The sequence below is a fragment of the Cherax quadricarinatus genome, chromosome 43 (genome assembly GCF_038502225.1).
Source record: "Cherax quadricarinatus isolate ZL_2023a chromosome 43, ASM3850222v1, whole genome shotgun sequence".
NCBI lineage: Eukaryota > Metazoa > Arthropoda > Malacostraca > Decapoda > Parastacidae > Cherax > Cherax quadricarinatus.
In genome coordinates this window covers 3381331-3397721 of record NC_091334.1, presented here as the reverse complement: position 1 = coordinate 3397721, position 16391 = coordinate 3381331, and the positions used below count along the sequence as shown (strand labels likewise).

Genomic DNA, 16391 nt, shown 5'->3' with positions numbered 1-16391 from the left:
ATGCCAGTTGAGGAATCCATTGTGGCACTGGGGAAGTCCTTGGGGTTGGAGGTTAGTGGGGAGGATGTGGAAGAGTTGGTGGAGGAGGACAATGAAGAACTAACCACTGATGAGCTGCTAGATCATCTTCAACAGCAAGAGGCCAGACCTGAGGAAACTGCTGTGGAGGAGGGGATAGAGAAATTGAAGGAGTTGCCTACTTCAAAGATTAAGGAAATGTGTGCCAAGTGCAAACCTTTTTTGATGATAATCACCCTAACACAGCCATTGCAAGCCGTGCTGGTGACTATTACACTGACAATGTTGTGAAACACTTTAGGAATGTCATAAAGGAACAGGAGGTACAGGCCACTATGGACAGATATGTTGTGCGACAGAAATCCAGTGACTCTCAAGTTGGTCCTAGTGGCATTAAAAGAAGAAGGGAAGTAACCCTGGAAAAGGACTTGCTACCTCAAGTCCTAATGGAAGGGGATTCCCGTTCTAAACACTAACACCTCTCCCCTCCTCCCATCCCATCAATCATCACCAGATCTTCATTAAAGGTAAGTGTCAATTATTTTATTGTTATTGTAATTACTCTATTGCATTAAACTTAATATTTCATGTAGTAAAATTTTTTTTTTCATACTTTTGGGTGTCTTGCATGGATTAATTTGATTTCCATTATTTCTTATGAGGAAAATTGATTCACTTTTCGATATTTTCAGTATTCGATGAGCTCTCAGGAATGGATTAATATCGAATACCAGGGGTCCACTGTATTTGCACTGAACATTGAAATGTCCATGAGAGGAAGAAAAGTTTCATGTCCAACTTGTAACTCTTACGAACACAATCGACAAAGCCAATCTGCATGTCACATTTGTCAACGAAACGCATATTTTGTGTATAATCAATCACTGTTACTGGTTTTAAAATACGTTCATTAGTCACTATCCACCTTGCCACTGTCTTTCATTTCATTAGGGTGAATGGTTGTCAACAATGTGACATCTCGTTTGTCATGCCACTGTAATGACATGATGTTATTGGCAGCAAATACCTGCACCTCACCACCACGATTTCCTGCGTTGAACCTGGGCATACATTTATGATTAGAATGCACTGTGCCACACACACCTGTCATGTTCACTCACAAGAAATCACTGAGTAAAGGGCTTGTGTACCAGTTGTCAGCATATAATGTATGCCCCTTACCAAGATATGGTGCCATCATGTTTCTCACTACATCACATGAGATATCCAATAACATCCTAGTATCTTTCAATGCTTTACTTTCTGTGTATACAATTACATCCAATACCAGGCCACTGTCACAGTCACAGAGTACAAACCGTTTTATACCAAAGTGTTTCCTCTTGCTCGGTATATACTGTTTGAACGACAATCTACCTTTGAACAAAATCAAAGATTCGTCAATTACGAGATTCTTGAATGGATAAAAGTATGTGTTGAACTTTTGTTTCAGATGCATAAAAACATTTCTAATCTTGTATAACCTGTCATTTCTGTCAGGCCTGGTTTTGTCAGAAAAGTGCAACATAAGTAATAGTAAGATAAACCTCTTCACTGGGATGATTTCACTGAAGGCCGGGGTACAAATTAGCCGATCTGTGGACCAGTATGATTTTATATTATGCTTATTGACATGAAGCATGAGTATTATTGTTGCAAAAAGCAAATACATTTCAGCCACAGTTGTCTCTTTCCACCGGTGTAGTCTTGACTGTGGTGATATGATCGTATTTGCCATGGTGTACTCAAAATATTTGTTACTTTCCCTGACAATAGTTTCCATCAAGGTCTGGTCAAAGAATAGCTCCAAAAATTCCAGTTCATTTGCAGTGTTTCCAAGTGAACAAGTTGGTAGAATTCCACTTTGAGAGTCATCAAACTGTTGGGGCTTGGGAACAAAATTGGGATTTTGGTGCCAATCCCAGATGCGGTTTGCTGGTGGATACTGGACATCATAAGCTGACTGTGGTTGTAGTTATGGTTGTGGTGTGGTGGTGGATGATGCTCCGCTTTATCCTGGATCTGATGAGTCAGCGGCATGGGTCCCAGCCTGGGCTGATGAGTCATGTATGGCCATGTCACTACCACCACCACCACCATCACCACCATTACCACCACCTACTGACATCTGTGGTTTATCCATACCAATTGTAGCCACATCATCCTTACTTTCACTGTCTATTCCTGGTGTAGGGCCACGGGATGTACTCTGGGATGGCACTGCATATGGAACACTACCCAAGCACATGCGACAGCGTATATACTGATGCTACACTGGTGAATATGATTCATCACTATCACTACTTGAATGGTCATGAAGAGCAATAAAATCAAAGTCCACATCATTATCATCACCATTACTCAAGTACGAGGCCTGGCCATGCGAAAATATTAGTTTTCTCTTGCGATGAGGTACAACAATGTGACTGAGACATGCCCACACCCGAGGTAGAAAGTTGAGGATCGTCAGGATTTTCCACACTATTTTTGATAACCTGATCATTGCTTTCGGTCACAAATCGATCAAAACCATAGAATTCCTCCTCATTTCCACTTCCATCAGAGTCAGAACTATCAGTTAGAAACAGGAGAGTCCCAATTTGCCTCGGAGTGAGAGGTGCCTTGCTGCAAGGCATGGTGAACAAAGCTTACTGAGACGGCGTTCTCACAATGCTATGCGGGTGCCTAGATTTTTTGTTTACTGTGCACACTCACCATGCAGACCCATTCTCTTAGATGTAGGCCTACCATCCTTCTCGCACTAAATTTGAGGTCGTGAGAATTTTGGAGTACATATTTCTACGGTTTGGACCCACAACTCAAAGCCGTAGAACTACGGCACGGACCCTGAAAGGGTTAAGGTGCAGGCATTGTACTTCCCACCTCCAGGACTCAAGTCTGGCTTGCTGGTTTCCCTGAATCCTTTCACAAAATATCACTTTGAAAACCAAAACCTTGTCATTGTGGTGGTATACAAGCCTCCAGATGCAACTTCCCAGCAATTCCAGGAGCAGCTTGTGAAAATTGACCACTGTCTGGAAAATTTCCCAACTCCTGCTCCAAACATCTTACTACTAGGAGATTCCAACTTGAGACACCTAAAATGAAGGAATATAGCAATGTTTTAGCAGAGATCACCCCGGGAGGCAGCTCAGATGATAATTCACACACATGAACTATTAAATCTCTGCACCAAATTTACCTTAAACCAGCAAATATTAGAGCTTACAAAACTAGAAAATATGCTGGACCTCATCTTCACTAACAATGATGATCTGATATGCAACATAACCCTATCAAAGATCACAACATAAGAGAGGTGCAGACATGTATGCACAGGGCTCCTGACCAGCAAAATGTGAACAGCCACGAAGGTATCTTCATGAAATTCAATTTCAATAACAAAAACATACAGTGGGATCAAGTAAACCATGCCCTAAATAAAACAAGCTGGGAAGATATCCTAAATAACACAGATCCAAACATTTGCCTTGAAAAAATGAATTCTGTGGTTTTTGAGATCTGCTCAAGACACATCCCATTAAGAAAAAGAAAGAGAAGATGTAAACTAGAAAGAGAGAGATGCTCCCTATATAGAAGAAGGTGAAGAGTCACAGAACTGCTGAGAGGGGCCAATATATCTGAAATACAAAGGGAGGCACTGGTCAATGAAACTGGAAATATTGAACTTAAGCTGAAGGAATCTTATAGGAGACAAGAATCAAAGGTAGAACTAAAAGCCTAATGCCAAATCTAAGTGAAAAACAACATCCAGTATTGGGCCCCTGCTTAGGTGGAATGGGACATACACAGATGACAGCCAAGAAATGAGTGAGATACTAAAGTCCCAATATGACTCAGTGTTCAGCGAGCCGCTGCCCAGACTAAGGGTCAACAATCCTAATGAATTCTTTATGAACGAAACCCAAAATTTGGTCATGTCAAAAATCTCAAATATTATCCTAACTCCACAAGACTTTGAAAAGGCAATAAATGACATGCCCATGCACTCTGCCCAATGCCCAGACTCATGGAACTCTGTGTTCATCAAGAATTGCAAGAAGCCCCTATCGCGTGCCTTCAGCATTCTATGGAGAGGGAGCATGGACACAGGTGTCATACCACACACACTAAAAACAACAGACATAGCCCCACTCCACAAAGGTGGCAGTAAAGCAATTGCAAAGAACTACAGACTGACAGCACTAACATCCCATATCATAAAAATCTCTGAGAGGGTTCAAAGAAGCAAAATTGCCAACCACCTAGATGCCCAACAATTACACAACCCAGGGCAACACAAGTTTAGAGCAGGTTGCTCCTGCCTGTCCCAGCTACTGGACCACTATGACAAGGTCCTGGATGCTGTAAAGGATAAACAAAATACAGATGTAGTATACAAAGATTTACAAAAGCTTTTTACATTTTTACAAGTGTGACCATGGTGTAATAGCACACAAAATGCGTGATAAAGGAATAACAGGAAAAGTTAGTAGGTGGATCTATAACTTCCTGACAAACAGAACACAAAGAGTAACAGTAAACAGAGTAAAGTCCCAGGCAGCCATGGTAAAAAGTTCTGTTCCACAAGGCAAAGTACTCGCTCCCATTCTCTTCCTCATCCTCATTTCTGACATAGACAAAGATGTAAGCCATAGGTTTGTCTTCCTTTGCATATGACACCCGGATTACCATGGCAGTGACCTCCATCGAAGACACCTTCCTATGGTGTAGAAATATAGCTAGTTGGACGAATCTTATTGTGGCTAGCTAGCCCAGTGGCTAACGCGATGATCTGGAGTTTTGAGACTCTCTGATTGTGAGTCACACCGCAGGCCTTCAAGTGGACATCGACCAAATCTTCGAATGGGCCACTCAAAACAACATGAAGTTCAACGAGGAGAAATTTCAACTACTCAGATGTGGGAAACTTGAGGAAATTAAAAATGTATCGAGGTATATGACAAATTCTAACCATACAATAGGGCAAAAAAGTAATGTGAAGGGCCTGGCAGTGATAATGTCAGAGGATCTCGCCTTCAAAGACCACAACAATGTATCTACCTCATCTGCTAGGAAAATGAAAGGATGGATAATGAGAACCTTCAAAACTAAGGATGCCAAGCCCATGATGATTCTCTTCAAATTGCTTGTGCTCTAGAGGCTGGAATACTGCTGTATACTAATGGTCCCTTCAAGGCTGGTGACACTGCAGACCTGTAGAGTGTACAAAGAACTTTCATGACACACATAAGAACAGTGGAACCTCAAATATCAAACTTAATCCGTTCCAAGAGTTAGTTCTAAATTCGAAAAGTCTGAAAAGCGAAGCAATATTTCCCATAAGAAATAATGGAAATACAGTTAATCCATTCCAGAAACCCAAAAATATTCACAAAAATAAAATACATTTTATAGAGATTAATTATAGTTTTACATACACACAACAAATACAGTGTTCAATTATGTATTAATAAATTTAAATAAACATATACAGTGGACCCCCGCATAACGATCAGCTCCCAACTCGACCAATTATGTATGTGCATTTTTGTAAGTGCTTTTGTAGGTGTATTTTCAGGGGTCTGAAACGGACTAATCTAATTCACAATATTTCTTATGGGAACAAAATCGGTCTATAACGGCACCCAAACAGACTTCTGGATTGAAATAATATCGTTATGCGGGGGTCCACTGTATAACATAAACATAACCTCTCTGGGGTTACTTCCCTTCTGTCTTTTAATGCCACTAGGACCAGCTTGAGAGTCGCTGGACCCGTCTCACAAAATAACTGTCCACAGTCCTCTGTGTCTGGTACCTCTTTAAGATTTCCCTAAAATGGGACATGGTTCTGTCACTGAACTTGTTGCAAAGATGGCTTGTTTCACCTTGCTCAGGGTGGTACTTCTCCACAAACATTTGGAAATCATTCCACTTGGACATCATTCCACTTCTGTATTATTTCCTTCTTCACATCTATGGTGTTTCTCACTTTCTTTACCACAAGGGTACCACTAGCAAGTTTCTTTGCTCCCATTGTAGCTTATTTCACAGTCCCACAAGCACTAAACACAATGAAAATATCATAAAATGTTTGAATGAGAGCGCAGGTTAGTGTTCACTCAAGCATCAACAAAACCATACTGGCTCATGGCACCTGTGTGGGGACGCGAACAGAGCAGGCTGCCAGGCAGGTCCCGTACCCGGTGGTTCGAAAATAGGGGCGAGTTCGATAATAGGGACAAAGTTGGTTCGAAAAAAGGGTTCTATTTTCGGAGAGTTCGATAAGCGATATGTTCGAAATTTGAGGTTTCACTGTACAATAAGGCACCTAAATTACTGGGAATGGTTGAAAGTCCTTGATCTGTATTCCCTGGAATGCAGGCGAGAGAGATACATGATAATATACACTTGGAAGGTCTTGGAGGGATTGGTACCAAACCTGCACAGGAAAATCACTCCCTATGAAAGCAAAAGACTTGGCAGGAGATGCAACATTTCCCTGATGAAAAGCAGGGGCGCCAGTTGTATATTGAGAGACAACACAATAAGTGTCCAGGGCCCAAGACTGTTCAACTGCCTCCCAGCATATATAACGGGAATTACCAATAGACCCCTGGCTGTCTTTAAGAAGGCACTGGATAGGCACCTAAAGTCAGTATCTGACCAACCAGGCTGTAGTTCATATGTCAGCTTGTGTGTGGCCAGCAGTAACAGCCTGGTAGATCAGACCCTATGTCAGCATAGTTGCTGATCCCTGTGTTGTATAGCATATTAGTATCATCCATGTGCTTTAGATAGGAGATCCCTTTTAGGCCTGTGACTGTTGTGTGACGTCACGGGATGCGCATGTGTACGTTCGTACCTCTGCCCTGCTCTCAGTCGGCGTAGACATTCAGGCTAAGACAGGCAGAGGCTGGGCTCCATTTCTCTCATCACAGTCTGACAATATATATCGTTACCATCCAACAAGTGTGTCTACCTTCAACCCTCGATATCTCCATTTAAGAACCCCTACGATAAATGGTGGCAGCGGTGTGGGCGTAAAATTGATAATTACGCCGATGTACGGAGATTTCTTTTGACCAGCAAGACGGCCATTTCGTGTCCCCAGTAGGCCGACCTAGCCAAGCCTGCTACCTCAAGTCAGCTACTCTCTCAAGCTCCTACCAGCTTCTACACCATTCACTGGTCAGTCTCTTTGTACTAGTGTTTATCTGCTTATTTGCATCACTCCCGAGGGGTTGACCCAAGTTTGCAAAATAAGCCAGCTTCCAGTCTGTGGTGAGGGAGCTCAGTCGAGCCTAGTCTACTCCATCCAATTCTGTTGCCTGCCAAGCCAGCTTCCACCCCTGCTGTGTTCATCGTGTGAAGTTATCAAGCTATTCTGTGTGAAGGGTTAAGATAAGCCAGCTAGCAACTAACCCAGGTGTCTTACCCCAGTACTCAAGCAAGCCACATGAGTAGTCTTCATCGCTTGTGATTCAAGCTCCAAGCAATTCTGAGTGCTCTTTTTCATCCTTGTGGTGTTGTGGTATTTCGTGGGTGTATTTTAAGCTAGCCAGCTTAGAATATCTTCGCGGCAGTGTGGCTGTCCTCAGTGAGGCTTACGTCGTTCAACCCATAGGCCCAACCACCCACGACCACGTGTGCCTCACCACGCGGTCTCAGACGCCTTAGCCCTGTTATACCCACAAACCCATCTACTCTCACTGTGTTGTGGTACTCACCCAACCTCTACCAGTGTTTTGGCGCACTACTAAGGGTTGTAGCACCATATTTTAAGGACCACATAGGGGGTCAAGAGCTAGAGTGTGTTTCGCGCCACCGTTGAAAGCCTCCTGTGTGTGTCTGTCGTCGATGTAAGCGCAATTCTACGATCACGTGTGCAGAGGACAGCAGCAAGACGACATAAACAATCCTCTACTCTCCACTACCATCTACCTCATTCTACACCAAGTCATTACAGCGATAATTAATATTTTTTTTTCATAGAGACATTTGCGAGTGTTGAAACATTTCCTTTTTGTGTTTCCAGTGATTTTTTCTTAGTGACATTCAGTGACTCTCGATCAGACTAAGTGTTTGTTTGCAATAATCTTTTAATCTCCTCAATTCAGTGTTAATTTTCGTGCATTATCTTATATCTGTTGTGTTGTGTGTCTTTTTATACACACTTGAAGTAAGTACTTAGTGTTTTTCCTTGTTGTGTGTGCAACATATGAGCAGTATAGAACTTGTGTTTACACTTCAGAATCACCTAGTGTTCTCAGTGATTCAGTGGAGTAATTCAGTAATTTATTTAATTGTGTCCTGCATCACAACTCAGTGTTGTCTGTTATATTTTTTTTCTTCCCAGCATTTGTGTATTCTTGTTTTGTTCCCTGTGTGTTGAACATTCTTGTGTTCATATTCTTTTCATTTAGCCAGTGTCTAATTTGTCTTATTTCCACAGAAAATAGTGCCATTATTTTGTGCAAGCAAGAAATCATTTTTACAAAATTTTTCACACATCAAGTTTCATTGCAAGAAAATTATAGTATTGTGTTTATGTTGATGTGTTGTGTTCTGCATCACTGTAAGTGTTCAAACTTTTTGTTCTGTGTTTTAACACCTATTATTTTTCATGTTTCATTGAACAAATTCACTCTTAGTGCAATTTTTAAGTTCTTCTTTTAGAGTAATTTGTTCTTTTGCTAGTTAACCCTTTGAGGGTTTTCGTCGTACTAGTACGTCTTACGCGTAGGGGTTTTTGACGTACTAGTACGCATAAATTCTAGCGGCCTCAAATCTAGTGGGAGAAAGCTGGTAGGCCTTCATATGAAAGAATGGGTCTATGTGGTCAGTGTGCACAGTCTAAAAAAAATCCTGCAGCACACAGTGCATAATGAGAAAAAAAAAACTTTGACCATTTTTTTGGAATAAATCAGCGACTTTGCAGTGTATTTTCGTATGGTATTTATTGTTGTATTCTAGTTTTCTTGGTCTCATTTTATAGAATGGAAGACATATTACAGAAATTGAGATGATTTTGGCTGGTTTTACAATGAAAGGTGCCTTGAAATTGAGCTCAAAGTAGCGGAAATGTTCGATTTTTACCAAACTTCAAAAGTAAACAAATCGTGCCAAGCGTGCAATACACGTCAACTGGTGAGTCTAATATTCTTTCACAAGTGCACCAATAATATTTATACCATTTTTTACACTAATGCAGTAGTCTGCATAACAGTAAATCTTATATTTTTTGTGAGAATAAAAATTCAAAATGGAAAGCAAAAGAATATAAGAGGGACCTTGAGACGTGACTAATGACTAGAGGAAATGTCATTTTAGTGCCAGGAATGTCTTTCTTGTTTATTCTGGACCCTATTCAGAAATTGGCATCTTTTGAAATTTGTGTGAAATTGGCAAAATTGCTAAATTCTGACCACTGTACTGGATAGTTGAATTTCATAAATGGGTGGTTTCTTGCACCCATTCGATAGAAAAAATGGAGTTCTAGCGAAATATTCATGTTTTTTGTCGACTAGTACAGCGAAATTGGCCGAAAATGGGGCTCAAAGTGGGCAAAATAGCCGATGCGTAAACATCGCCGAGACCGCTAACTTTGCGAGAGCATAATTCCGTAAGTTTTCTATCAAATTTCAAACTTTTGGTGTCTTTATGATCAGGAAAAGATTCTCTATCTTTTCATAAGAGAAAATAATTTTTTTTTTTTTTTAAATTTGGCCGACCCTGAGAACGAGTTTCGGAGAGGGCCTGTCGACCCTCAAAGGGTTAAGTGTTGCTTGAGCGCAGTTAAGAGTTAAAGTGTTCTCTCAGTTCATTCCTTGATATATTTCTTTTCTTGTGTGTGTAATAATTTTTTTATTATTGCACATTGACTCATTTTTAAATAATTCTTGTGCAAATATTGTTGCCATTAAAATTTTTTCTTGCAGAGATTTTATGCAGTGTTGTGCAATACTTTTTGATTAGCAATTGTCATTTGCAATATTGCTACAGTTTATTTCAGTTCAGTTTCATATGCTCTGTTCTGTGCATAATATTTTATTCTTTCTGTGCCATTTTATTTTATTCAAGCTTTATTGAGTTAATTTTATCATTTTATTGTGTGTTTCCCTGTTGCATTGAAAGTAAAGACAACTCACTGTGCCATTCATTCAATATAAAGTAAAAGTTGAGCAAATCAGATTTGAGTAAAGTACAAGTTCTCTTGATTTTCAGCGTTGTTTGTTAAGTTGAATATTTTTCTTGTGTGAGTCTCTTCGGAGGCGTGGGTTCGAATCCCACCGCTGCCACCATTTATCGTAGGGGTTCTTAAATGGAGATATCGAGGGTTGAAGGTAGAGACACTTGTTGGATGGTAACGATATATATTGTCAGACTGTGATGAGAGAAATGGAGCCCAGCCTCTGCCTGTCTTAGCCTGGATGTCTACGCCGACTGAGAGCGGGGCAGAGGTATGAACGTATACATGCGCATCCCGTGACGTCACACAACAGTCACAGGCCTAAAAGGGATCTCCTATCTAAAGCACATGGATGATACTAATATGCTATACAACACAGGGATCAGCAACTATGCTGACACCTGATCCACCACGAGGCCTGGTCTCAGACTGAGCCGCAAGGGCTCTGACCCCCAAAACCCTCTCCAGGTAAACTCCAGGTTCACACTCCAACAGCTTGTCAGATCCCAAAAAAAACATTTATCTCCATTCACTCCTAACACACATACATGCTTACTGCATGCCCAAGCCCCTTGCACACAAAACCTCTTTTACCCCCTCCCTCCATCCTTTCCTAGAATGAACCCTCCTGTCCTCCACTACAGACTTATACACCATCCAATTCATCCTATTTTGCTCCAGCTTCTCTAAATGACCAAACACCTCAAGATCCCCTCTTCAGCCCTCTGAATAATACTATGTATTTATAACTACACACCTCCTCTTAATTTGCACACCATGAATTCTCTACATAATATTTACACCACACATTACCCTTAGAATGGATCAAAGTATGACATGGAAAGCTTATAAATCTGTAGGGGAAGGAAGGCGGGGTTGGGGTCGTCCTCAAAAAGGTTGGAAGGAAGGGGTAAAGGAGGTTTTGTGGGCAAGGGGCTTGGACTTCCAGCAAGTGTGCGTGAGCGTGTTCGATAGGAATGAATGGAGACGAATGGTATTTGGGACCTGACAAGCTGTTAGAGTGTGAGCAGGGTAATATTTAGTCCTGGAAATGGGAAATACAATGCCTGCACTCTAAAGGAGGGGATCGGGATATTGGCAGTTTGGAAGGATATGTTGCGTATCTTTATACAGTAGGGCCCCACTTATATGGCAGGTTAGGTTCCAGGCTACAGCCGTAAAGTGGAAATCGCCGTAAAGTGGAACACCCTTTTTTTCCACTTATAAATGCATACAAACACTAGATAACAAGTTTACACTTACATATATTAAATTAGCAATAGAACCAGGCATCAAAAAACAATAAAAAGTACAATACACACATAGTGCACTCATTACTTACCATAAAATATTTATAGTCTTAATCTAGAGTGAGACAAGTAGTATTTATTGTAAGAAATCAAGTGTGGTATGTATGGTAGTCAGCTGGGCTACCATACCAGGCCACATAATATTCTATTACATTTAAGCATCCCAGAGCGATAAAATGCATATAGTTTACTCATTACTTACCTTAAAATATTTATAGTCTTAATCTATGGTGAGATGAGTAGTATCTATTGTAAAAAATCAAGTGTGGTCTGTATGGTAGTCAGCCGGGCTACCATACCAGGCCAACCCACCCACACATACTATTCTATGATATTTAAGCATCCTAGAATGATAAAATGTATATACAGTTCATTCATTACTTACCTTAAAATATTTGTAGTCTTAATGTAGGGTCAGGAGTAAGTAAATGAGATAAAACGAATAAATGAGAGAAAAAAAGAATGAGTGCATGAGAGAGGACACTCGTGGAGTTATGTAAACAAACCAGGCAAAGGTAAGTTTTGTAAACAACAAAGTGTACACGTCTGGTTTGTGTACAAGTTACATTGTGTACAAGTTGTCTCTACATTGATACGGTAGAATAAATAAAGAAGAACACTCTCATTCTCATGTAACATCATTTTGAGAAGAAATGACGCTCTGAGGGAAGGCAATGGAAATAAGTCACTCTGACTTTTTTGGGTTATCCTAGGTTCTCTACACATATGTTGTTATGTATGATAATCTATGTAACTGTATTTGTGTATACCTGAATAAACTTACATACATACGAAAGGAATAATTTTCTACAGTTACCCCCAGTAACACATTTTCTCTTATGTTAGATTAGAGAAAATGTTATTCTTGCCATCACTTGTACAAGTTATCTGGCTACCACATCTCATATTTATGTTTATTTATTCTATTGTGGGGTGTATTTATCATCTTTATATGTTATGTATGGTGTTTATTATATAATTCTGAAAAAAATATCATGGATGGATTAATGAAAATGTGTATATTAACGTAATATACGAATTTAAATGAGACTCGATGATTATTATCATCATTACTAATATGACGTCTGGAGACATAAGACACTCTTACTGATTTTAATGTGTACCTGCATACCAGCACAGTGTGTAAGTTTATTTAGGTACAGGTATACATAAGTATAATTATCAGAGTATATATAAAATATGAAATAGCTTTTGAAAACACTTGAAATTTAGGAGTTTCCAGACAAAATGGAGACTTAGTACTTGGACCTCACAGAGAATGTAAACAAACTGGGTGGGGCGCGGTGACCGTTTATTTATTTATTTACCGTATTAGCGGAATGCCGTAAAGCAAAACACCGTAAAGCGAAACGCCATAAAGCGGGGCCCTACTGTACGTATATGCTTCTAGACTGTTATATCCTGGGTACCTCTGCAAAAACAGTGATTTATGTGTGAGTGAGGTGAAAGTGTTGAATGATGAAAGTATTTTCTTTTTGGGGATTTTCTTTCTTTTTGGGTCACCCTGCCTCGGCGGGAGACAGCCGACTTGTTAAAAAAAAAAAATACACTTAGATACATCTCCACTCCCTCCAGCCTCCTCCTTGCTGCAGCATTTATCTAGGGTGAAGGGAAAGAGGGGCAGCATTATCCTAAGCTTATACTTAAAATCCCCATTATATTAAAGCATGGAGAGTGCATGTTGAATGTTGTGACTTTGTTTGGAAATGTGATGGAAGCTTGGATAGCAGCATTTGTCCATGGGTGTAAGTGGCTTGGTGTAAGACCTGCCTAGCGTGGCTCAGTAGCCCCACTACTGTGCTCCTCTATTCTTAGGAAAGGAATCAATTTAGTAACATATACATATTACATCAGTAACATGGAAGAATGATGAGCTAATCCACAGTATACAAATTATTTCCTGTTAAGACAGAGATCCCTGGATCTTCACTCTTTATAAAGGTATTAATAGAGGAGATATATATATAGAAGGTGCAGAGGATCTCCAACCAGGAAAGAACTCAAAACAATAGTTTCAACCTGGAAAGTACAACAATAGCACTGAATAACACATACTGGAAAAAACAAGAAATAATCTCACCTTTGACCCAGTGACAATAGTGACATAGAAGGGTCCATCACTAACTGTGTTGGGTCAATTCTGTCAGTGGCAGGATTGATTTGATTTATGAAATTCTTTCTATGCCGGTGCATGAATGCAAGAAGGTTACCAAAGTGACAGTACTCAACAAGAATCCACAGCTCTCCTGAAATTTTAAATTTCATTAATACAATGTGCTTGTATAAAATGATAATATATACCAACAGTATGACAATGATAAAACAATGTGTGAGTTATAGTATTTTATTAGAAGATGTTTCATCTGCCAGAGACTTTATTAACCCTTTCAGGGTTTCGGACGTACTAATACGGCTTACGCACCAGGGTTTTTGACGTACTAGTACGCCTAAATTCTAGCACCCTCAAATCTAGTGAGAGAAAGCTGGTAGGCCTACATATGAAAGAATGGGTCTATGTGGTCAGTGTGTGCAGTATAAAAAAATCCTACAGCACACAGTGCGTAATGAGAAAAAAAAAACTTTGACCGTGTTTTTGGATTAAAACAATGACTTTACACTGTACTTTCGTATGGTATTTATTGTTGTATTCTAGTTTTCCTGGTCTCCTTTTATAGAATGGAAGACATATTACAGAAATTGAGATGATTTTGACTGGTTTTACAATGAAAAGTACCTTGAAATTGAGCTCAAAGTAGCAGAAATGATCGATTTTTACCAAAGTTCAAAAGTAAACAAATCATGCTATGCGTCCAATACACGTCAACTGGTGAGTCTAATATTCTTTCACAAGTGCGCCGATATTATTTATACCATTTCTACACTAATGCAGTAGTCTGCCTAACAGTGAATCTTCTATTTTTTGTGAGAATAAAAATTCAAAGTGGAAAGCAAAATAATGTAAGAGGGGCATGGGGACGTGACTAATGAACAGAGGAAATGTTACTTTAGTGCCAGGAATGTCTTTCTTGTTTATTCTGGTCCCTATTCGGAAATTGGCATCTTTTGAAATTTGTGTGAAATTGGCAAAATTGCTAAATTCTGACCACTTTATTGGATAGTTGAAATCGGTAAATAGATGGTTTCTTGTACTCATTTGATAGAAAAATGGAGTTCTAGCAAAACAGTTATGATTTTTGTCGACTAGTACACTGGAATTGGCCGAAAATAGGGCTCAAACTGGGTAAAATCGCTGATGCGTAAACATCGTCGAAACCGCCAACTTTGCAAGAGCATAATTCCGTAAGTTTTCCATCAAATTTCAAACCTTTGGTGTCATTATGATCAGGAAAAGATTCTCTATCTTTTCAAAAGAAAAAATATTTTTTTTTTTTAAATTTGGCAACCCTGAGAGGGCCTGGCAACCCTGAGAACAAGTCTCGGAGAGGGCCTGGCAACCCTGAGAACAAGTCTCGGAGAGGGCCTGGCAACCCTGAAAGGGTTAATTCATTGAAGCAGGGAAAACATAAGATTATCAATCATCAACACAATACCCATTACACGAGTCATAGATCAGGAGGTTATCACTCATCAACACAATACCCATTACACAAGTCATAGATCAGGAGGGTATCACTCATCAACACAATACCCATTACACAAGTCATAGATCATGTTATTCATCAGCACAATACCTGTTACACAAGCCACAGATCAACTCAAACATAAAAGTCTTGATGGTCTCAACCTTCCTATTCTTGCAAAGAAGCTCCTTGACGTGACTGAGCTTAGCATCAACTACAATTACTTCTTCAGGGAGTAAATGTCAAACAATGCTGTGGCATGGCATGGGTTAACCATCAAGTGTAGTCTGTTTATCTGTTTATCTGTTTGTATGCAGCAGCACTCAGAGGAGAGATTCAAGATCCATATCATAAGGGACATGATATAACTTACGTACAGTGATAATATTTTGATCGTCTCTCCTAGATACATAAACACTGTCAACCTCAGCAACTTTAACACAGTGGAATCCTCAATCAGCTTTATCATGGAAAAGGAATATGACAGATTCCTTTCTAGTCATTAGAATAATCAGAAACGAGGATAAACTTGACTTCAGGATTAATTGAAAGCCCACCAATGAAAATGTTTGGAGGGTCATCTGAACTGCCATATCTGTGCATCTCTGGCATGACAGTGAAAGCATGAATGATGACGAGAGTGTTTCTTTTTCAGGTTGGTTGGTTTTTTCAGGTCACCCTGTATGTGACTACATCTACAGTCTTCATGGAGCTACACTACCAGATACCACTAAACAAGCAAGTAGTAACTTAGTAAGTTAGCCAGTACGTTAGCCAAAACCAACACTGGAATCGCAACCACAATCTCCAGTACCATCACGAATTTAGTTAAAAATAAAAAGCGACTAAATCAAGAAGCACCACTGCAGGAGTCTACATCATACTTTACGGAGGCTTTGAGAAAACTTATATGGAGGGAAACTTCCAGGAACACAACCACAAATATGAGGAACAGAGATATACTTTCCAGAGGTATGACACTAGTAACACATGCACACTACATCATAACACCTGTAAGCACCTTATTATCTTCCCTGAAGCAAGATTAGATATCAAAGAAGTAGACCAACATGGCAGACTGTGTTTGAAATCAGCTTTAATCACCACTACTAACACCATTTTACAAAACTCAGGGTCTTTCACCATTAGCAAAGTTGAGAGTTAGGACACCTGCCCAGTGACAGGATGGCCTAAACCTTCCTTGCTGCAGACCCTGTTCAACCTTCCCTATACCTCTCACACTTCTCCTCAGCCACTATATAATAT

General features: G+C 39.9%; 1 protein-coding gene across 4 annotated transcripts in view; it reads right to left on the bottom strand.

The window, feature by feature from the left end:
* The window catches only part of LOC128694154 (vascular endothelial growth factor receptor 1), a 598057-nt gene that overhangs the window by 61861 nt on the left and 519805 nt on the right, over positions 1–16391 (bottom strand). For all 4 annotated transcript variants that reach the window (XM_070093509.1, XM_070093512.1, XM_070093510.1 and 1 more), the window contains exon 20: positions 13625–13790. In XM_070093509.1, coding sequence (XP_069949610.1) covers positions 13625–13790 — 166 coding nt within the window. The remainder of the gene's footprint in view (positions 1–13624; positions 13791–16391) is intronic.